We start from the raw sequence: 23,213 nt of genomic DNA, 5'->3' as shown, positions 1-23,213 counted from the left end.
AAAAAGTAATTATCAATGATAAAAAACAAAATATAAAAAAGTGGCTAAACAATCACAGTTGAACAAAGAAAGCAAGGAAAAATCAAACAGGAAGAATTAGTAATATTGAGACATATGATTAAGAAGTGTACCAAAGACTTGATCAAATTTGCTGTCAGGCAATTATCTACTTATTCAAAATAAGATATCTCAGGAAAACACCAAATACAGTGCTTGGATCATTTGGTACTCAAAATATTAATTTCTTTCCTTTTTTCTACATATTAACTTCTCAGATCCTTGGTTTCCTTTGTAAATGGGTAACATTTACATCAAACAGTTGAATAACAGAAGTAAAAGTAAGAAGGTTGTCACAACCCAATATAAGGTTATTGAAAAGTTTAGCAAACGATTTAAAGCCTAAATGGATATTTGGTTTTACTAAAACAAAGCCACTTGATTTGGTTACATTTTAAAAATATTAAATCATGCCAAGAAATTTAGGAAACCTGAAGAACTGATTTCTTATTTGTGATACATGGATTAAATGATTTCTAAACTTTGACCAAGAGTCATCTGCCTTCATAAAAAGACCTTAACAGTTCTGGTTCTTGTTTATTTTTTTCTCTACTTAAATGTTTCTGAGCAAGTAAAGGAACACCACTGAAACAAATATACACTAACAGGGAACTGAAATTGGTGCAACTAAACAGTTATCATATTTAGCATAATCAAAGAATTTTAGCCAAGTGCTGGGAGGTGGAGGCAGGAGGATTAGCAAGACCTTGCCTCAAAATAAAAAGAAGCTGGGGATCTAGCTCAGTAGTAGAGCATGCCTGGGTTCAATTCCCAGTAAGAAAAAAAAATTAGACCTACTTTACATATTAATTAAATAAAATATGGACAATCTTATATAAATCCAATGAAAACCACTTCTGAAAGTGTAATTCAGTAATCTGAGTTTTAAAACAGGTAAGGACACATACTTCTATTACTGACAAAATAGCACACCTTTAAGTTTTAAGGGTGAAAACTTTTGGCTCTTGAAACAATGAATGCTGTAAAAACATTTACAGAAAACTAAGCATCATGTAAAATTTTATGTGTGTTCTTAATGAGTAACAAATAGGTTCAACTGAAATAATAGTTGTGATCATAAGATTTTTAACATGTGTTCAAGATTTACTAATTGTTTGAAATCTGAAAATCTCAATCAAAATCTCAATGTAATTTTGGGGTGGTACTGTAAAAATGATTCCTAACTTTCCTAGGAGAATAACTATGCAACATAAGCCAGGAAGAGAATTAAAAACAAGAGTAATGAAGGAAAATTTGCTGTCAACAAATTGAAAGTAATAAAACAATCTGAAGCAAATAAGTTTGAAATAGAGTGGGTATATATGGAAATTTAGTATGTAAGAGGCATTTCAAATCAGCCAAAGAAAGGAATGGTGTCATATCTAACTATATGGAAACAAAACTGCATCTCAACTTATAAGAAAATTCTAGAGGAGCCAGGCACAGTGGCACATGACTGTAGTCCCAGCTACTTGGGAGGCTGAGGTAGGACTATTACTTGTGCCCCAGAGTTCTAGGCCAGCCTGGGCAACATAGCAAGACCCAGTCCCCACCTCCCCCTACTAACCACCATCAAAATGCTGAAGGATTAAAAACTTCATTGTGAAAAATATAACTTAAAAAAAGAAAAAAGTGCCGGGCATGATGATACATGCCTATAATCCCAGCAACTCGGGAGTCTGAGGCAGGAAGATCAAAATTCAAAGCCAGTCTCAGCAACTTAGCAAGGCCCTAAGCAACTTAATGAGACCCTGTCTTAAAAGAATAAAATTAAAAAAAAAAAAGGGGGGGGTGGTGTTTGAGAATGTGACTAAGTGGCTAAGTACTCCTGGGTTCAATCCCCAGTACCAAACCAACCAACAAACAAAAAACAACATATACACAGTACACACAAAAATATTTTGACAATATTAGGGTAGAAAAGCCCCCAAACATAAATAAATAGTGAATTAGCTATCTAAAAATTTATTGTTGTAAATCTAAAAGGTCAAAAAAGTACCAAATTCAATTAAAAATGACAAAACAGAGAAAATATTTTGCAAATGAGGACAGTCAATATTCCTAAGAAATAAAAAATTCTTAAAACGAAGAAAAAGAGCAAATTTTACAAGTATCCATAAAAACCTGAAAACAATTAAAAAAAGAAACACAAAACTCTAATGAGCCTAAGAAAAGATGTTCATCCAAAAGTTTTGAAGTATAATGGTGTAACATTTTCTCCACATATTAGTAAAACTGAACAGACTGATATTGCCCAGTATTTACAAAGCTTTGGGGAAATGCAGTTCCACAGGTTATTAAAAGTAATAGCTGACAGTAACTGTGGACTTACTATGTGCTAAACATTAGGTTAACTATTTACATTAATTCTCTTAATTATTTATAACAACCTTAAAAATAAATATTTATTATCTCCATTTTAGAAAAGAAAGTCACAGTCCTAGGAAAGAGAAATGGAATCTATATCCAATCGTTTGAAATGGGAATAATAAATTGAAATAACTAATTTGAAAGTATGTATCGATATTTGAAAACATGTATATCTTTAACTGAGGAGTTGTATGAATGTAAATTTATCCTGAGAATCATCAGAAATGACTAATTTATGAATATGTGAATATAAAAATATCCATGGCAGGTCTGTTCAGAAAAAATTAAAAAAAAAAAAAAAAGAAAAACAATCTAAATGACTAATAATAGAAAACTGATGACAGTATACAGTGGAATATTACATATCAATTAAAAATTATGATAGAGATTTATATTTATTATGGAAAAATATCTACAAACATAAGGCCAGAGACAAAAGTAGGACAGAAAAAATGCAAATAGGATAATTATAGAAAATATTTATTTATATGTGTTTCTGCATAGAAAACATAGGAAGTATATAGAAACAACATTACTAGTTCTACATGAAGAAATTTCAGTTGCTTTTTACTTTCCTCTAGACTAATGTTTTAAAAATTCTCTTAGGTTTCAGATTAGTAAAACACAAAATGAATAAGCAACCATTGGCCAACTTGACAAAGTGAGAAAAAAATAAATGAGAGCCAGAATAATGAAAGTGTTTTTATAAAAGTAGATGCCTGTTAGTCAAAGTTTGGAAGTAATTTAATAAATAAATCACATACAGGAAATCAGTTTAAAGTTTCCTAAATTTGTTGACATAATCTAAGATTCTAAAAATTAAATTATGCTGGGCGTGGTGGTGTACATCTGTAGTCCCAGCTGCTCCGGAGGCTGAGGCAGGAGGATCACAAGTTCAAAGTCAGCCTCAGCAAAAGCAAGATGCTAAGCAACTCAGTGAAATCCTGTCTCTAAATAATATGCAAAATAGGGCTGGGATGTGGCTCAGTGGTCAAGTGCCCCTGAGTTCAATCCCTGATATTCCCCTAAAAAATAAAAATAAAATTGAAATTATATAATTATTATGCACCAATAAAAATAAATGCAAAATCTTAAAAATTAAATTCACAATTTTTATTATCATTATCTTCTCTTTCCAGTTATTATATTTGTATGTTAGAAATTTTAAGGTTGGGCTGGAGCTGGGGCTCAGTGGTGGTGCAATTGCCTGGCACATCTGAGGCACTAGGTTAGATTCTCAGCACCACATATAAATAAATAAAGGTCTACCAACAACTAAAAAAAAAAATTTTTAAAAATTTTTTTAAAAGTTATTTTATACTCTCCACCTCTCCAAACCCATATCTAATTAGTCACTGAGGTATTTTGTTTTCTAATTTAGCATCCAAAACATTTCTAGAATCTTTTCATCCTATCCATTCCTATTGTTTTAGGCGATCTCATCTTTTTCTCTAGTCCCAGATCTGCACTGGTTTAGGTGGGCAGTTTTCCAATGGGACTGCTCGAGTCTAGGTTTGTCTCACCATGGCTTAATCATTTCTTCTAAAACATAATCTAATCATTCCTTAAACCCATAAGATACTACAAATCCTAATACCATAAAAGGTCCTGTATGATTTGGCTATTTTTCCCATCAATCCTACATTCTTTTCCTGTTTCCAGATATGCCCTACAAGCTAGACACTGTGAATTAAACACCTGGGCTGTTTCAAACCTCTAAGACTTTATAGATGCTATTCCTCTTTTTGCCTCAATGCTTCTTTGCCTCAAAGCTTCTTCCTGTTCTTCCCTCCACTAATTTTCTCATCCTTCCAGATTCAGCTCAGGCACTTATGTCTGTTTTGTTTTCCCTATTAAGGGGAGATGATACTCCTTCTTTATGCCACATCTTGAACATGCCTCCCTTACTTCACTTAACGAAGCAATTAAGCACTCTCTCTTTGTTTTTTAATGAGAAAGAGAGAGAGAGAGAGAGAGAGAGAGAGAGAGAGAATTTTTTTTAATATTTATTTTTTAGTTTTCGGTGGACACAACATCTTTGTTTGTATGTGGTGCTGAGTATCGAACCCAGGCTGCACGCATGCCAGGCGAGCGTGCTACCGCTTGAGCCACATCCCCAGCACTCTCTGAATGATAGTTTATGCTACTTCTGGTTTTCAAATCTGTTTTGAGATTCAGCATTTTGAGAACAGGAGCTGTATCTTATTTTTGTGTTCTCAATGCATATAATAGTGTTGGCACATTAGTAGGTGCTCCATGAATTTTTGTTGAGTGTTTAAGAGTGTGTTTATCTCCCACTGTTAAACTCTGAGTTTCTTAATGTAAGATCTCAGATCTTTAGCACACTGCCTGACACAAGCAGCAATTACAAATATCTAGCCCAGTAGCATGGCACAAGCCTATAATCCCAGTGACTCAGGAGGTCAAGGCAGGAAGACTGCAAGTTCAAGGCCAGCCTCAGCAATTTAGTGAGATATTCAGCAATGTTCAAAATGAGACTTCAATGTTTAAAATGAAATATTCAAAATGAGACTCCATCTGAAAACAAAATAAATTCACTCGGTGGTAAAGAATCCCTGGGTTCAACACCCAGTAGATCACCCATCCAAAATCGAAGGAATTAATAAACAAATGAAATTTCCCCTCATTAATCCTGATTACACAGACAGCCTACACCCCAATCATTTGGAACATGCGCGTATACACTGCTTTAAATTGTGGCTATGTACTAGTGCCGCAGTCTGGCTGGGCACAAAATAACCTAGCCGCCACGAGGCACTTGTAGGTTCAAAACAGGAACGCTTTTATTGCCTGAACTCCGGAGAACGACACCCACACGGCCCTTCCAGGAACCACCAACTGGAAATCCCTCCTCCGGAACTTCACCAACAATCGTGAACTCCCCAGGAGAACTCCAAAGTAGCGGGTGCCCAGGGCGGACAGCAGGGATCTATATACAACTGAATATGTAGCAGCTTAACTTAACCATTACCATCTCAACGGCTCGCTGGCGTCATCTCTCAACCACTCCCTTCTGGCAAAAATGCCATGCATCATCCTGACTAGGCTGTGGCCCTCAACATACTAGTATCTTAGTATCTAATCTCAAAACATTAGTTTCTTTTTGTTAGTCTAACTTTGTAGCCTACTTATTATTATAAAATTTGTTTTTAAAGACAAATAACATATATTTGACCATCTGATTAAATAAAGCAGCTGTCAACATTCATTTCTGTTCTTTATTCTTATTCACTTAAATTCATGTTAAACAATTCCAAGGTTTTGTTGCTTCATTTAAAAATGTGATATATTTTAAAACAGGTTATATTTTAATATTCAAGGTTTATATATTCTAACTTTTATATGTTATATGCTACAATTAAATTCATTCAACAAGTGTTTATTGAATATGCATCATGTGCCACACATCATACTGATATATATATATATATATGAGAAATATAGTATTTCCTGAATATAGTAAAGAATAAGACAGTTAAGTTCCCTGTATAACAGCAAACACTTTAAAATGGAAATGACAACCTGTGTACCCTATAATTTGAAACTTTAAGTTTTCATAACCAAGATGCAAGTTTCAACAAAAATGCACAGAAGAGTTAGGCATGGTATTGAACACTGTAATCCCAGAAATTTGGCAGGTTGAGGCAAGAGTATTGCAAGTTTGGGACCAGCCTTGGTAACTTAGTGAGACCTTTTATCAAAATTTAAAGAATAAAAAAGGCTAGGAAAGTTCAGTATAGTTCAGTAGTAAAGTACCACTGCCATTGGGGAAGGAAGGAATGCACAGGTAAGTTTTTAGAGAGTAGGCTTAGTACACAAGGTAAATGTATTTGACACTATTGAACTGTACACTTAAAAATGGGTAAAATTGGGGGAGGGAGGAAAAGTAGAAATACTGAGGATTAACATGGAGCAAATTATATTCCATCCATGTATGAATATCAAAAGGAATGCCATATTATGTATAACTATAATGCACTAATAAAAATATTAAAAACGGGGGCTGGGGTTATGGCTGAGCAGTAGAGTGCTTTCCTAGCATGTGTGAGGCACTGAGTTCGATTCTCAGCACCACGTGTAAATAAATAAAATAAAGGTGCATCAACTAATAAAAATATTTTAAAAAAATGTTAAAAATGGTTCACATGTTTAATCCTGTAATGTGTGTGTATGTATATATATATATATATATATATATATTTTTTTTTTTTTTTTTTTCCTGTAATGTATATTTTAACAGAGCTTTCTGGATCAAGAGTATTGGTGTGGTGGTGTACGCCTGTAATCCCAGCGGATGCTGAAACAGGAAGATCACAAGTTGAAAGCCAAAAAACAAACTGGGGATGTGGCTCAGTGGTTAAGTGCTCAATCCAGTACCAAAAAAACTACTAATAATAATAATATGCATTTTTAACAGCAACAATATTGCTTACATCAAGACCAAAATTATTGTGTGTGTGAGAGAGAAAGAGATAAAGAAGTACTCTAGTATATAAACAGATACACAGAACATCTGTGGCATTCAAATTCCATGAAAGCGAGGTAGTGATTAGGAGGAAAAAACGCCCAAAGGGCTTCCTAGCAGAGAGGCAGTAATGAAAACAAAACCAACCAAACAAACAAAAAATGGTTTCACATTTAGCTGCAACATGCACTAGTGGATAACAATTGTTTTTGTGACTGTTTTCTCAGCTATGTTAAGATTAAATTAGTGAATGCATGCATGTAAAGCAATACCCATTCCAAGGCAAGTGCTTAGTGCTTAACAAATCTTAGCTATTTTGATGTCAATATTCTGGTTAATAACCACAAAGAGAACTCCACATGTTCTAAGAGTTTAATGTTAGTTATATGACCTTTGTTGATTAAAGATATGTGTTTAGATTTTTCCTTTCCCCAAATCCCAATTCTATGACAATAAAACAACACACACACACACACACACAAACACAGTCTCCTTTAAGCATCCCCAGAGCCTGAAAATACATCATACTCCTAGTTTTATGACTTAGCCAAAAGGAACAAGGTTTAGACCTGAGGCTCATCATTAGACACAAATCAACCACAGATTTCTAGAAAAGAATAAATGGACTTATGTTGATAGATTGTTAAAAAAAAAAAAAAAAGGAGGTGTGGTGGGGAGGCTAAGATGCAGAATATTGCATTGGAAACTGGAACAGTTGTATCTGCTCATAGATGGTCATAAATTGGTAAGCCCCAAGGTCTGAAGATATGTAAAGAATGAGTTGGTGCAAGGGTAAAAATCAGTCGCTTTTTGTCCCCCCCCCCCCTTTTTTTTTCCCCCCAGTGCTGGGGATTGAACCCATGGCCTTGTACATGCTGGGCATGTGTTCTGCCATTGATTTGCACTCCCAACCAATGATGATTATTTGAAAAAATGTCTCTGGAATTGCTTTCCTCTCCTTTCACAGTGGTGGTACTATTGACTCTAAAACCAAATCATCAACTAATCTCCAATGAAATGGAGAATCTGGATAGAAGCAAACTTTCAGATTTATATAGCTATCCTTACTTTCTCTTTTTTCCTTTCAGTGTTGCGGGGACACTAACAGGGGCAAACATGCTGTTCACCATTTGGGGACCCTCAACTGAAGTCACTAGTCTTTTTCTTTAGAGTCCAGTAATTTTATTAGACTATGTCTTGGTAAATCAGGTACAGGGTACAGTCTTTTAATACACAATTTTGACATTCATTTTAATTTTAGGAAAGTTATCTCTCTATATATTTATTTATACATTTATATATGGTGTTGGTGGGCCTTTATCTTATTTATTTATAAGCAGTGCTGAGAATCAAACCCAATGCCTCACAAATGCTAGACAAGTGCTCTACCACTGAGCTACAACACCAGCCCTAGGAAAGTTTTCTTTTAGTATTTGTTGTTGCATTTTTTCTCAGGAACCCCTATTGCTTACAATTTTCTCTTCTTTCCATCTCTTTTTTCAACCCGTCTTACAGCATTATTTGCCCTTGCCTTGCTTACATTTTAGGTTTCATTTCTAATTTTCTCTAGGTTCTGTCATCTTATCCTGCAGTTTTCATAATTGATATATTGTTCTTTCATATAATTTTCTTAGTGCATTTCAGCTCATTCTGAAAGACTGGGCTATAGTTTTGCTGTTCTGTGGGCATGTTTTTAACTGCAAAAAAAAAAAAAACTTCTGGGGGAGGCCTTGGGGGATCAGTCCAGGGCCTTGCACATGCTAAGTGTGTGCTCTGCAACTGACCTACATCCCTAGCCCTTTACTGTATGTTTTTAATGTCTGTAGCAATGTATTTTCCCTATAATAACTTTGTATGCAATCTAACTTCAATACTTTTTGTTGCTCATTTCGGTGTAAATTTAATTTTCTTGAGCTTTTAGAATGAGTAGGGTTTCAGAAAAGCTTTGACTTAACAAAGCTCCCTCCTCTGGGTAGTATTAAAAAAATTTGGTGGTTGTTTTTTCAAGATTTTTTTTGACTATAACACTCCTTAACTTTTATCTGAATAGTCCCCTCTTTTCTCTTCTTGTCTGTACTGCACGCTTTGTTATAAAATTTTATTTCACTCTCAGCAGTTTCTCCTTAGAGTGGGCTCTGCCTTGGCAAGCCAGTTTTGAGAATGCATAGGAGGGATACTGCTCCTGTCTCCTTGGTCTTTCAGAATAAAAGCTCTCCATTTTGGCTATGGCTATCTAATTGACTAGCACAGTCTTTCAGTGAATACCTGTCAGTTGTTCTGGAGTTCTGGTCTGAGGTCCAACATGCTTCCTTTTTCCTCATGCTTTCTTTGTCCTCTTCTAGCAGTATTTTGACCCCAAAGTATCATGGAGATACCATGTCACAAGGTTTGTTGCAATTGTTTTATTGATTTTAAGTTTCACTATCTAGTTTCACTTTCTGTTTTCATGTGAAGATTTAGAGGCTGAAAAACTGTGTTACTGTCACCACCATTACCTTCCTAGAACCCACTCCTTCTCCTAATTCCTTCTTCCCTGGACTAGTTTCTGAATCACTGTGACATATTGAGGTATTGCCATCTTTAAGTATTACTTGGAGAGTAGTTGGTAGCCCTTAGTGTCTTTGTGATCAGATATCTAACAATATCACTTTGGTGCACCTAGTTTTAAGGTTTACTACAATGAAATTTTTTTAACAATCCTATTCTCAGTTTCTATCTAGTGTAAAGTATTCACAAAACCTATCCTTAGTGTCCATGTGATAAAAATGCCTTTAAGATTACTTATGTTTTCAGTAACAAAATTCCTCAGAATAGAGAACCCAAAATATTTTCACCAAACCAAGCTCTGTACTGAATAAAAATATTATCAAACAAATTATGTGTTATCAAGTCATTCTGAATAGCATTCACCTTATTTTTTCATTTTAGAGGAAAAAGTGACTCAAATACTTGTTGATTGAAGGGTCCAGGAAAAGCCAGTTTGTCTCTATTTCTGCAATATACTGGTATCCTTTTAAACCTTCCTCCCAGGAATAAATGTCCCTCTATGTCCAATTCAACTTATGCTCTAAACAAATGACAGATAAGCTAGCATTTTGGAATTTCTGGTAAGCTTTTTCTAAAATCTCAAATTAGATTGGAATCCAGTAACAACAACAACAAAAAAATCCTCTGCAGAAGTTTAGTGCTATCTTTAGGCTTTTAAGCACTTGAAAAAAAATTAAACCATAATGTAATAACTGCCACTATTAATACAATGCTACCGAGTAATTTAATCAGGTATATAAACTTTCCAAATGACTCCCCTCCCCCACCCCCGTCAAACATAAAACGTAAAAAAGATCTATTAAATTCATTAAAAGTAAGAAACACTAAAATATCCCCCAAAGTCTAGTTTACCTAACAGACCACTGTTTTCTTTTCACAGTTCCAATACATAAATATACATTTTGGACTCTACACATAAACATTGTTCTGTGGTCACTGCATGCCAAATGTTATTAGCACCAATAATGTTCTCGTGCTCTCTAATGCACTGAAGCCTCTAACGCCCTCCCCCGGCCCTATTATTATTATTTTCATCATTATTATTTTTGTTATGGCAAAAGGGGGTTGATATTGATACCTTTTTTCCTTTAGAGGTACTGGGGATTTAACCCAGGGTCGCTTTACCACTGGGTCCTTTTGATAGTTTCCAATCCTTTTTATTTTGTGACAGGGTCTCCCTAAGTTGCCAGGCTGCCCTCGAACTTGTGATCCTCCTGTCTCAGCCTCCTGAGTAGCTGGGGGAGTTGATAATGTATTTGAGATAATTGAAAAGGCATCATAAATATGAACCATCAGCCACGACAAAAAGTCTAGGTGCTGGGAGCGAGGTAGGTGGGATGCAGCCCTTTCTAAGGGAAAGTAAACAAGGTGATTCAACCGCGGAGGCGGCTGTTATGGTTTGTACGTGGGTCAGCTCCTTTGGTGGGCTCGGGGATCTACGAGGGTCTGTCCTTCAGCTTCACCCCTCCATCAGGGCGGAGGAAACCTGCAGCTCCCTGCTGAGGGAAGGGGCGAACTCTCGGAGCGTTCCCACCCAGGACTTATTTCCTAGTCGCGGAAGGCCCTGCCCGGGCAGGAGCTGTCAGACTAGCCGGGAGCCCCGCGGGTCTGCGCACAGGAACGCATCCCGCCTGTGGCACCTCAGTCGGTTCACCCTGCGTCCTCAAACCTCCCATCCCCCGGCCTACGCCCCTCCGCCAGCAGAGAAGAGCAGGAGGAAGCTGGAAAGCCGCGGTCCCGGGGTCCTCGGCCTTCTGAACCGCCGCCCGCGCTCACCCACCTGATGCTCTTTCACCACTTCGCTGAGGCAGGGGTACCGCTCCGAAATCCATCGGTAAAACTTGGGGACTCCCATTTCGACAGTCAACACTAATTGCAGACAGGGCCAAACCGAAACCAAACGCCCCGCCGGGGCCTACGCCTTCGCCTCCGGCCGTCGCTCCGCCGATGACAACACACCGCCCAACCGACCATAGAGAGCGCCCTGCGCGCCTAGAGCGGCGGGATCCGCGGCCGCGTCCCGGGGCGGGGCTTATTCCCGTCGGCCTCGCCGCCTGCGGCCCAGGTGTTGGCGGCGGCCTAGGAGCTGCGAGGATCTCTGGACCTTAGCCCTGAGAATGCCAACTGATGGGCTGTGCTTTGGAAGCGGTGTGAAAACCGCCAGGGATTGTTGGAAGGGTGCTGAACACCGACTTTTGTCCTGGCTGCTTCTGCCTCCTGGTGTTGCTAATCAGTATTTTTTCAGCACGGATTTAGAAAATGTCTAGCGATATATTTGGCTTTATTTTGCGAGAGCGCGTTATTTTCTCTTAGGAATGTAAGCCAACAGTAAAGTTTCCTTTAAAAATATTTTTTGGAAAAAGGAAAACCCGCAAACAAAAAACAAAGCGAGCTTTTCGGGCGCATGCCTGTAGGTCTCTACTATTTTGCCCAACCTATCTCAAAAAATAAAAAGGGGTAGGGATGTAGCTCAGTGGTCAAGCAACTCGTGTTCAATCCCCAGTGCCAAAAGAAATTGTTTTAGAAAGAATCAAACCCATTTTTCCAAACACTTGGACAGGATAGTAAGAGGGTTGGGGTAAGTGTAGCTCAGTGGTAGTGCTCCGGGTTCCAGTACCTCCAAAACAAATAACCTGCTCTTTTCGAAAGTTGCGAAAATTTTTCTGAATTAGAGGGCCTTTAACTGTAAACATTAGGCCTCTGGAAGGAAATTATATGTTTAGTTTTCACAAGGCTGAGTTCTATTGTTAACTTATTTCGAGTTTTCCAATTATTTGAATGTAATAACCGCACTGCTGCCTAATTATCTTAAGTCTTCGGAAAAAAAAAATTTGACATTTAACTATTTTCCGACTTTAAAATCTCATGCAGTTTTGAGTGTTGCTATCTTCTATGAACACTAGATAGTGCATTCTAGTACACCTGGAGTATGGCAACATCTTTAAATTTTATAGAATGTTAGGAATGCTGGTGTAGTTCGAGTGTAGAGTGCTTGCCTATCATGTATGAGGCCCTGGGTTCCATTCCTAGCACTGGAAAAAAATAAAATAAAAACAAAAATATTACAGAATGTTTATTCACATTTCTTGAAATTTTCCCCATCACACTTTCAAACATACTAAAAAAGACTTTTATTATTAATCGAACTTAATAATATGCTATTATGTTTGAATCTCTCAGGCTGTCAGTTCCACAAGGACAAAAGAGGCAGCTCTGTGTATAAGTGTACAGAAATGCTGGATTTAATTTTGTTGTCAAAATGAATCCTTATGCCAACTATTATTTTTTTAAAAGAAACCAATAAAAATTGTAAAATGAAATTAGGCTGGCTTGTTTTCTTGCAAATACTTCTTTAACCATATGAATATATGATGTTTCAATTCTTCAATTAGAATATACCATGTGTGTTAAGCAATTTATCTTAATAACTGAACATATATTATCTTAAAACATTATTAACAGGGCTGGGGATATAGTTCAGTGGTAGACTGTATACCATGTGTGAGACCCTGGGTTCAATCCTCAGTACTGCAAACAAAACAAAAACCACCCAAAACACTCTTCTTATTAACAATCAGAAAGAAATAATACCAGTTGCTCTGAAAACATAAAGAAACTTATGTTGTAATTTAGAATTAAATATATATATATATAAATATTGAATACATTAATTCTAGATAACATTCTTTGAAGTAATTGCATTTCACATATATGGGGTCCAGCCAAGGTACATTTGGCATAATAAGTTTTCATCCGTAGCTTCTTGTATAAGGTAATGCACATGTCCTTCAATAGATAATGGCAATCCTGTCACTCTATTTCGGGTCTTGATTACACCTTGCAGTCGCTGCTCTATGTCAAGAACGTGGGTCTTGGCCTAAAAAGAAAGACAAAGTCATTAGGACTAATGACTCAATAACATGTGGTGTTGGTAATTTAGAATTTCTACTTTCTTGATATTTAAATAAATATCAACACTTTTTACTAATGATTACCCCTTTGAAACAGCAAATAAAGAAAAATCAAATTCAGTAGCGAGATATTGATTTTGAGGCTTGTTATATTAATTCAACATCAACTGATTGGACATGTTTCTGGACTTCATGAAATAGAGGGAAACTCTTTTCACATTATAATTCCAGAAAAGTAATAAATTTAAATAATTTGTTTCAAGGGCTAGGAAGTAGCTCAGTAGTGGAGCACTTGTCCAGGATGTGCAAGACCCTAGGATAAATCCCTAGGATCACACACACAAAAATACAAAACCAACAAAAAGGTGCTTTCAATGTGTATAGACATTATGTATTTGAATGAATATTCTAATAATAGCAATAACGCTCTAATAACCTAATACTTAAATTACATTAGCGCATACAAATGGAAATTCTAAGTGAGCTACTTAGAAAAAAAACTTCACATTTTTTTCTCTTAGGAAAACAGCATATCAGAATATAAAAATGAAAATGATGTTATCAGAAAAACAATCCTCAGGCTGGTGGTGTAGCTCAGTGGCACAGCATGTGCTTAGTATGCACAAAGCCCTGGGTTTAATCCACAGGACATATATCACATTTAAAAAAAAATCCTTAAATCTATTCTAACTTACTAAAAATGGTCATCTGTAAAATTGAGACTTAACTAATTTTAGTAAGGAATTAACTGCTACATTTTTCAAGATGGCTTATGGCACATATCACTGTAGTAAGGCTCAGATATGTTGTTCTGTAAACTCAGGCAATTTGTGTCCAAGTTTTTCCCACTGTTATTTCATAATTGTAAGATGTTTATGTTAAACAAGTATGCCTTGTTGTCTTTTATTACATCAATGCTATGTTAACATTAGAAATAACAATAAAGAAAACTTAGATTTCAGAGTAATCAACATTCACTTGAAATATTTAAGAATTCAGTATTCAGTTCTCATTTGTAAGACACACAGTATTAGTTCATATCAAGTTGCACCTTCTGCTAACCTTTTCATTGACAACTTCCCCAGTTTCATTCAGTGTTGCTTTGGAATGTCCTTTTACTGGCTTACTCCACTCCACAAGAGGATCATGTAGAAAAGTCTTTAAGACACTAAAATTGAAACATATGGTTAATACAATGATATCTTTGCAAAAAAGAAATCTTGCTACAGTCAACACTTAAGAGTTAGGTGAAGGATGAGAAGCTTAGTATAATACTCTGTAAGAGACATTACTACTTTTTCAGTAAGGTTATGTGAAATTTTTGTTTTGTCGTGCAGAGAAGGGAAAGATAGGGGAGATAGAGGCAAGACACAAGATGGTAGGAGGTGTTTTTTGAGGGCAAGATGAGTTCTGTATGCCATCTCTAAATGTATACCATGAACTGATAAATGAGTATTTACTGAATAAATGGATTTTATCCCCTGCCATATCATTAATGCCTTCAGTTACCACCAGATCTTTTGTCTGTGCTCTAGACATCAAATCCAACCACTTACAGGAAATACCCACTTGGATTTAATATAGGCACCCCAAACTCAGTATCTCTAAAACAAAACTCATTACCTTTTCCTAACTACTACTCTTGTATTCCCCAAATCAGTTAAGAACAATATTATTTTCCCAGGAAAAAAATCTAGTAATCATCCTTGCTTCCTCTTTCTCTATCATCTGATTCCACCTTTTTAGACTCTCTACTTATCTCCATCTCTACTGCTACAACATCCTCCAATGCACCATTGTTTAATACTTGGTTTCCACAATCGTCCTTAGTTTTCTGGCCTTTAGTCCAAACTCTAATTATTCTACAGTATAAACCAGATTGTCTCAATTCCTTCTCTTCTTTTTTGTTTCTTCTTAAAACCCTCCAATTACTTCTGGTTGCTCTCAGGGTATAGCTTAAATGTGAAAAGAAGCTTCAAGTAGTCCTGCGTAATTTAGCCATCATTTCTTAGCACCAACTCTTTGAGGGATAGCCTCTAGAATACAGTACAGTAGTCTTCTGTGTTTTGTAGTTTCAGTTACATGTGGTTTGAAAATATTAAATGGAAAATTCCAAAAAATAATCAATTTTTCAGTTTTAAATTGTACCCTTCTGGGTAGCATGATGAAATCTCCTGCTGTCCTACTACCCCTGCCCAGCATGTGACTCATCCTTTTGTCTAGCATATCCACACTGTGTACCACTCCACCTGCCTATTAGTCAGTCACTTAGCCAGCTGATCTATCAGAATGACTGTCATGAAATCCCAGTGATTATGTAAGTAACCCTTATTTTACTTAACAATAGCCTCAAAGCACAGGAATAGAGATGGTGGCAATTTTGTTACAGGATATTGTTGTAACTGTTCTATTTTATTATTAGTTATTGTTGTTAATCTCTTAGTGTGTCTAACTTATAAATTAAACTTTATCACAAATATATATATATAGAAAAAACATAGTACATATAGAGTTGGATACTACCCTTGGTTTTAGGCATCCCCTGGGAGTGATGGAACATTCGTCTATGGATACTGTGGATAAGGGGAGCTCTTGATTACATTTCTCAGGCAGGCCATGCCTTCACTTAATTTGATATTTTATCACTCTCAGGACACTCTTTTCCCCTTTGCACGGTCAACTCTATTTATCTTTAAGAAATCCAGCTACTTCAGAAATTATTTCCTGACTTCCCCAAATAAAACAAGGGCTCCTGGGTAAGTGATTCATAAATGAAATATTTCCTCTTTCAGAGGATTTGTTTTTCCTCATGTTTAACTAATATAACCAGTATATTCTACCACAATGTTTGGTAGAAAGATTTTAAATACCGGAAGTGAATAAAAGAGCTGAAAAGTCCTTTAAAAATCTGTTTCCCATAGCCTAATAGTTTACTTAGAAGTGAAAGACTTTTATCTCTAAGACCTACAGGACTATGCTCTTACCTGATCTATTTGACATAGATCTAACTAGGACAGTTAGGCAAGAAAAAGAAATAAAAGGCACTGAAATTGCAAAGGAAGAAATAAAACTCTATTTGCAGATGATGTGCTATTACAGAGAAAATCTTCAGGTATCCACAAAAATAACTATTAGGAATAATTAAGGAGTTCAGCGAGTTTCAGGACACAAGATCAATGCTGTATTTCTATAAAGTAGCAATGAACAAACTGAAAATGAAATTAAGAGAAAATCTCATTTAGAATAGAATCAAAAGGAATAAAATGCCTAGGAATAAACTTTTAAAAAGCTGAATACAAGATGTGCATACATATCTATAAAATATACAATCTATAAAACATGGTTGAAAGAAATTAATGACGGCTGGGACTGTGGCTCAGTACAGCGCCCGTCTCACACCACTGAGGCACTCGGTTTGATCCTCAGCACCACATAAAAATAAATAAAGATATTGTGTCCATCTACAACTAAAAATATTTTAAAAAGAAATTAATAAATATTTAAATGAATGGAAAACATTACGTATTGATGAATCAGAAATTTTAATATTGTTAAGAAGACAATACCCTACAAATCGATTTACAACCTTAATGTCATTTCAAATTATCAAAATCCAAGCTGGCTTTTTGAAGAAATTGACATTATGATGCTAAAATTCATATGGAAATGCAAAGAACCTAAAATAGCTACACAAACTTGAAAAAAGAACAAAGTTGGAATATTCACATTTCTTCATTTTAAAACTTACTACAAAAATATAGTGATAAGGACATTCTATAGATGGCATAAAGTTAAACAAAGAAATAGACTGCTGAATAGAATTGTTGAAAACCAACTGAACATTTCTTTTTTTCGAGGTACTGGGAATAGAACCCAGGGCCTTGTGCACGCTAGACAAGTATTCTACTACTGAACTCTAATGAGAGCCCCCAGCTGACCATTTCAACAAAAATGCCAAGACAATACAAGTGCAGTGGAATACACCAATAATCTCAATTTCACTGGAGGATGAGGTGAAGAACTGGAGAGTTCTAGGATAGAATGGGCGATACAAACCCTGTTTCAAGGACACACACACACACACACACAGTTAGACAACCAAATGGAGAAAAACACTCTTTTCAAAAACTGGTGTTGAGACAACTAAATACACATGTGTAAGTATGAATATGGATCTGCACCTCACACAATGTACACAAAAACTAAAAATAGATCAAAGATTAAAATAAAAAAGCTTGGGCTGGGGATGTGGCTCAAGCGGTAGCGCGTACACCTGGCATGCGTGCGGCCCAGGTTCAATCCTCAGCACCACATACAAACAACGATGTTGTGTCCACCAAAAACTAAAATAATAAATATTAAAAAATTCTCTCTCTCTTAAAAAAAAAAAGCTAAAATATAAAGCACTTAGAAGAAAATTTAAGAGTAAATATTTTTGAAGTTGAATTAGGCAATAATTTTTACATAAAACATCAAAATTAACAAAAAGAAAAATATACATTAAGACTTCACCAAACTTTAAAACTTTGGTTAGGGATATAGCTTGGTGGTACAGTGCATGCTTATCATGTGTAAGGCACTGGGTTTGAATCCCAGCATCAAAAATAAAAAAACCATTATAGTTCAATGAATATCATCAAGAATGTAAAAAGATGGGAGAAAATATTTGCAAATCATATGTTAGGAGGATCTTGTATCCAGAATATGTAAAGAACTCTTATCAACTAAGGAATAAAGGACAAATTATCAAATTAAAAAGTAGGCAAAATTCCTCACAGAAATAGGAAAAGCAACCATGAAATTCATCTGGAAAAATAAGAGAACCAGAATAGCTAAAGCAAGAAGAGTGAGGCACGTGGCACCACTATACCAGACCTTATATACTACAGAGCAACAGTAACAAAACAGCATGGTATTGGCACCAAAATAGACTGGTAAACCAATAGTACAGAATAGAGGACACAGAGACTAACCCACATAATTATAATTATCTTATATTAGACAAAGTTGCCAAAAACATATATTGGAGAAAAGATAGCCTCTTCAACAAATGGTGCTGGGAAAACTAGAAATCCATATGCAACAAAATGAAATTAAACCCCTATCTCTCACCATGCACAAAACTCAACTCAAAGTGGATCAAGGACCTAGAAATTAAACCAGAGACGCTGTGTCAAATAGAATAAAAAGTAACCCCAAATCTCCATCATGTTGGATTAGGCCTTGACTTCCTTAATAAGACCCCTATAGCACAAGAATTAAAATCAGGAAACAATAAATGGGATGGATTCAAACTAAAAAGCTTCTTCTCACCAAAAGAAATAATCAGTGAGGAAAACAGCCTACAGCTTGGGAGCAAATTTTATCACTAGCACATCAGATAAAGCACTAATCTCTAGGGTACATAAAGAACTCACAAAGCTAAACACCAAAAAAAAAAAAAAAAAGCCCAATCAATAAATGGACCAAGGAACTGAACAGACACCTCTCAGAAGATGATATACAATCAATCAACAAATATATGCAAAAATGTTTATCTCTAGCAATTAGAGAAATGCAAATCAAAACTACTCTAAGATATCATCTCACTCCAGTCAGAGTGGCAGCTATTAAGAATACAAACAACAGTAAGTGTTGGTGAGGATGTGGGGGGGAAAAGGCACACTCATACATTGTTGGTGGGACTACAAAATGGTGCACCCAATATGGAAAGCAGTATGGAGATTCCTTGGAAAATTGGGAGTGGAACCACCATTTGACTCAGCTATCCCACTCCGCAGTCTATACCCAAAGGACTTAAAAACAGCATACTTACAGTGACACAGCCACATCAATGTTTATAGCAGCACAATTCACAACAGCTAAACTGTGGAACCAACCTAGATGCCCTTAAGTAGATGAATGGCTAACGAAACTGTGGTATATATACACAATGGAATATTACTCAGCAGTAGATAGTGGAGTTGGGAGGGGGAGCATGGGAGGACTGGATGAACTCTAGATAGGGCAAAGGGGTGGGAGGGGAAGGGATGGGGCATGGGGGTAAGAAAGATGGTGGAATGTGATGGACATTATTACCCTAAGTACATGTATGAAGACACAAATGGTGTGAAGATACTTTGTATACAACCAGAGTTATGAAAAATTGTGCTCTATATGTGTAATATAAATTGTAATGCATTCTGCTGTCATATATGACAAATTAGAATGAATTTTTAAAAAAAGTATGCAAAGGGAGGGGCTGGGGTTGTGGCTCAGCGGTAGATTGCTTGCCTCGCATATGTGAGGCACTGGGTTCGATTCTTAGCACCATATAAAAATAAATAAACAAAATAAAGGTATGGTGTCCAACAACTAAAAAAAGTATTAGCTTAAAATTTTTTTTTTTTTAAGTAGGCAAAGAGAGCTGAAACTGTAGCTCAGTGGTACAGTGCTCGCCTCGCATGTGTGAGGCACTGGGTCTGATCCTGAGCAACACATTAAAAAACACACACACACACACACATACATATATATATGTATATATATATAAAAGTAGGCAAAGGAGTAAGGTGCAGTGGAAGGCATGTATAGTTTGAGCTACTAGGGAGGCTGAGGCAGGAAGATCTCTTGATCCCAGAGCCTAAGCAACACAATGAGGGAAAAAAAGAAAAAAGGAACTTGAATAGACATTTATCCATAGAAGACACACAAATGACCAATAAGCATGTGAAAAGATGCTCACATCCCCCGTCATTAGGGAAATATTTATTAAGACCATAAACAGAAATCCAGCACTTCATTCTTAGTAGAACAGGTAAAATAAAAGACATGGTAATAAGCATTGATAAAAATATGGAGAAATTGGAACCCACATACATTACTGGTGTGATTATAAAGATCTATAACAGTTTTGGAAAATAATCTGAAAATTCTTCAAAATGTTAAGCTTAAGGTTAACATATAGCCCAGCACTCCTACGTATCCACAGGAGACCTGAAAACATACATCCACATAAAGTTTGTACAAGGTGTTCACAGCCACCCTGTTCACAGGAGCCAAAAGGCAGAAGCAAATGTTTTGGTAAAACAAACTTGTACCAAAGGTACAAATGTGTATTAACTGATGAATAAATAAGATGTGGTATATTCATAAAATAGAATGTTACTTGGCAATAAAAAAAAAAGTACTTATACATGATGAACTTTGAAAACATCCTAAGTGAAGGAAGACAGACACACTTATATGAACTGTCCAGAATAGGGATAATCAGAGACAGAAAGTAGATTAGTGGTTGCAAAGAGATGGCTGGGGACAGGGAGGTGGATGTGGGAAGAAACAGGGAATAAATGCTAATCCTCATGCTTTTTGAGGTCCTGAGAATGTCTTAAAATTAGATGGTGGCCATGGCTGCACAGCTATATGAACATACTAAAAAACAATCAAGTATATGCTTTTAAAAGGATGAATTTTATAGTTAGTGAATTATATCTTAAGCTATTATTTTAAAAAATGTACTTCAGCCAATGCAAAGTAGTTTTTATATAAAGAAAAACAGAGATCAGTATTTACATTCAAGGTTATTGCTAAATTATTTACAAAGTATAGATGATTACCTCATTAAAGGCTCTCTCTGATCTCGCATTAGCCTCAGTGTAACTTCACAGGCTCTTCGAAAAAGACCCTCTGTTCCCATTGGACCCATTCCATTAACCATGTTATGAGTCAGGCGAAATGGTACAATTTCTGGAACTTCAAAGGTTTCTCCCTTAAAAACAATGAGTATTATCATAAAGTAACAAAATTAGAATTTAAAGATCTTTACTCAAAGAGTTGAGACTTCATGTCTAGACTCCTGTAGAAAAGAGCAAAAGTATACTGCCAGGCACAGTGACACATACCTGTCATCCCACAAATTCAAGAGACAAGGGCAGGAGGACTGTAAGTTTGAGGCCAGCCTCAGCAATTTAGCAAGACCCCTCGCAACTTAGTTATACCCTGCCTCAAAATAAAAAAATAAAAAGGACTAGGGATATAGCTCCATGGTAAAGTGTCCCTGGGTTCAATCCCCAGTACAAAAACAAAACAAAACCAAAAAGAGGTAAAGTATCCTCAAAATATTTGTTAGTAACATTTTTTTTGTTGTTGTTTTTTGGTACTGGGGATTGAACTCAGGGGCACTCAACTACTGAGCCACATCCCCAGCCTATTTTGTATTTTATTTAGAGATAGGATCTCACTGAGTTGCTTAGCATCTTGCTTTTGCTGAGGCTGGCTTTGAACTTGCCATCCTCCTGTCTCAGCCTCCCAATCCACTAGGATTACAGGTGTGTGCTACTACGCCTGTCTTGTAAAAGGTTTATATTGTGCAAGAGTCCATGACTCTGCCTTTGCTTTTGAGAAACTTAAAGCACAATTTTATCTTGGATAAGATCTAGAAAAATCAATGTTGCTCTTTCACTGATATGGTATAGTGAGTACTATCATAGAGAATTTTTAAATGACTATTTAATCTCAAGTTTCCATAATGTCTTTCTTGAATAATATATAGAGTACAGACAAATATTCTCATATATTTTTTCTTTCATTAAGATTTCACTTTACAACAAGAGGAAGAAAGATACAATCACATAACCTCAGGAAATTAAACATGTCATAACTTGAGTTTTTTATTTTCTGCCATTCTCTAATGAGCCTTTCCTAGGATTCTTTTACCTTCCAATCTGTTACCCTATCTTCCTCGTCTGTATGATTTATATCAGTGGTTTGTCTTTGATTTATTCTAGCTCGAGTCTATGACCTTTCTTGGTTTCCTGTTACAGCACAAGACAACTAACTCATAAAAGAGAGAGATGAAGAAAACAGCAGACTAACCTACCAAATCTGCTCTCCAGGATTATAATGTTAGAAAATTGTAGGGAGCCTTAGAGATGAGTCTAATTGCTTTAATTTATTCCTAAGCCTCACTCTGGACTTATAGAATCTGAAATCTCCTGGGATATTTTCTAGGTGTTTCTTTTTTAGTTTTTCTTTCTTTCTTTTTGTTTGTTTTGTGATCCTGGGGACTAAATCCAGGGTATCTGACACACTGGGCAAGTGTTCTACCACCAAACTACACATCCCTAGCCCTGTACTTTTTAAAACTGTTGGATAATTTTGATCTGCTGCCAGATTTAGAAATCATATTACTTTTTATCCCTAAAACTAAGTCTCAGTAAAATGCACTGATTAGCACATGTCCACATAACTAGTAGCCAACTGAGTCAGAACTTAAAGCTATGCTTTTGGACTTCCAAGTTCATTGCTAGGTTTGCTATTTACTACATCATTCTTCTAAGTTCTCTTCATTCTAAAATGCTTTACGATGGAATCCAATGATGAAAACCAGGCATAAAACTCAACTTGACTCAGATTTGAGTATAAATGTAACCAAGAGGTTTATCTAGGAAGAATAGTTGTTGAGGAAAGGCAACTGAGAGAGAGAAAGAAAGAAAGGAAAAATTAAGTCACATCACATACCTTATTAAAAAGACAGTTGAAATCTACATGTACACATTCACCAGTCAAAGAATCAAAAAGAATGTTTTCACCATGGCGGTCTCCAAGCCCCAGGATATAACCAACCATTGACATCACTGCAGTAGAACGGCAGTATGCTGATCTGCTACTATACCTAAAGGGGATGTATTTAAGTTTAGGATAAGAAAATTAAGTTGTAAAGCATGCGTGCTTTTCACCATCATGGATTTGTTCATAAGCAGGATTCAAGGAAAAAATGCATTGATGAATTCTATTCTGCTATTAGAAATTATCCTGCCAACGTACATGCATAGATGAATACTTTGTACTTCTGGAAATAAATT

The 23,213-nt window shown here is 36.0% G+C and overlaps 2 protein-coding genes across 6 annotated transcripts in view; both read right to left on the bottom strand.

The window, feature by feature from the left end:
• Window positions 1-11,440, bottom strand: part of Xrn1 (5'-3' exoribonuclease 1) — a 112,110-nt gene extending 100,670 nt beyond the window's left edge. The window contains exon 1 of the mRNA XM_046431928.2: window positions 11,241-11,440. Within this exon, the coding sequence (XP_046287884.1) occupies window positions 11,241-11,315 (75 nt within the window). The 5' untranslated portion in view covers window positions 11,316-11,440. The remainder of the gene's footprint in view (window positions 1-11,240) is intronic.
• A 1,080-nt stretch (window positions 11,441-12,520) lies between these two features.
• Window positions 12,521-23,213, bottom strand: part of Atr (ATR serine/threonine kinase) — a 111,507-nt gene continuing 100,814 nt past the window's right edge. For all 5 annotated transcript variants that reach the window (XM_058574885.1, XM_046431924.2, XM_058574886.1 and 2 more), the window contains 4 exons: window positions 22,870-23,023; window positions 20,967-21,118; window positions 14,434-14,539; window positions 12,521-13,337 (listed from right to left, as the gene is read on the bottom strand). In XM_058574885.1, the coding sequence (XP_058430868.1) occupies window positions 13,164-13,337; window positions 14,434-14,539; window positions 20,967-21,118; window positions 22,870-23,023 (586 nt within the window). In that variant the 3' untranslated portion in view covers window positions 12,521-13,163. The remainder of the gene's footprint in view (window positions 13,338-14,433; window positions 14,540-20,966; window positions 21,119-22,869; window positions 23,024-23,213) is intronic.

The sequence above is a fragment of the Marmota monax genome, unplaced genomic scaffold, assembly GCF_021218885.2.
Source record: "Marmota monax isolate L192 unplaced genomic scaffold, Marmota_monax_Labrador192_F-V1.1 WCK01_AAM20220418_F8-fsc00022, whole genome shotgun sequence".
Classification (NCBI taxonomy): Eukaryota; Metazoa; Chordata; class Mammalia; order Rodentia; family Sciuridae; genus Marmota; species Marmota monax.
Note: the sequence above shows the minus strand (reverse complement) of the source record. Positions and strands in the feature narration are given on the sequence as shown.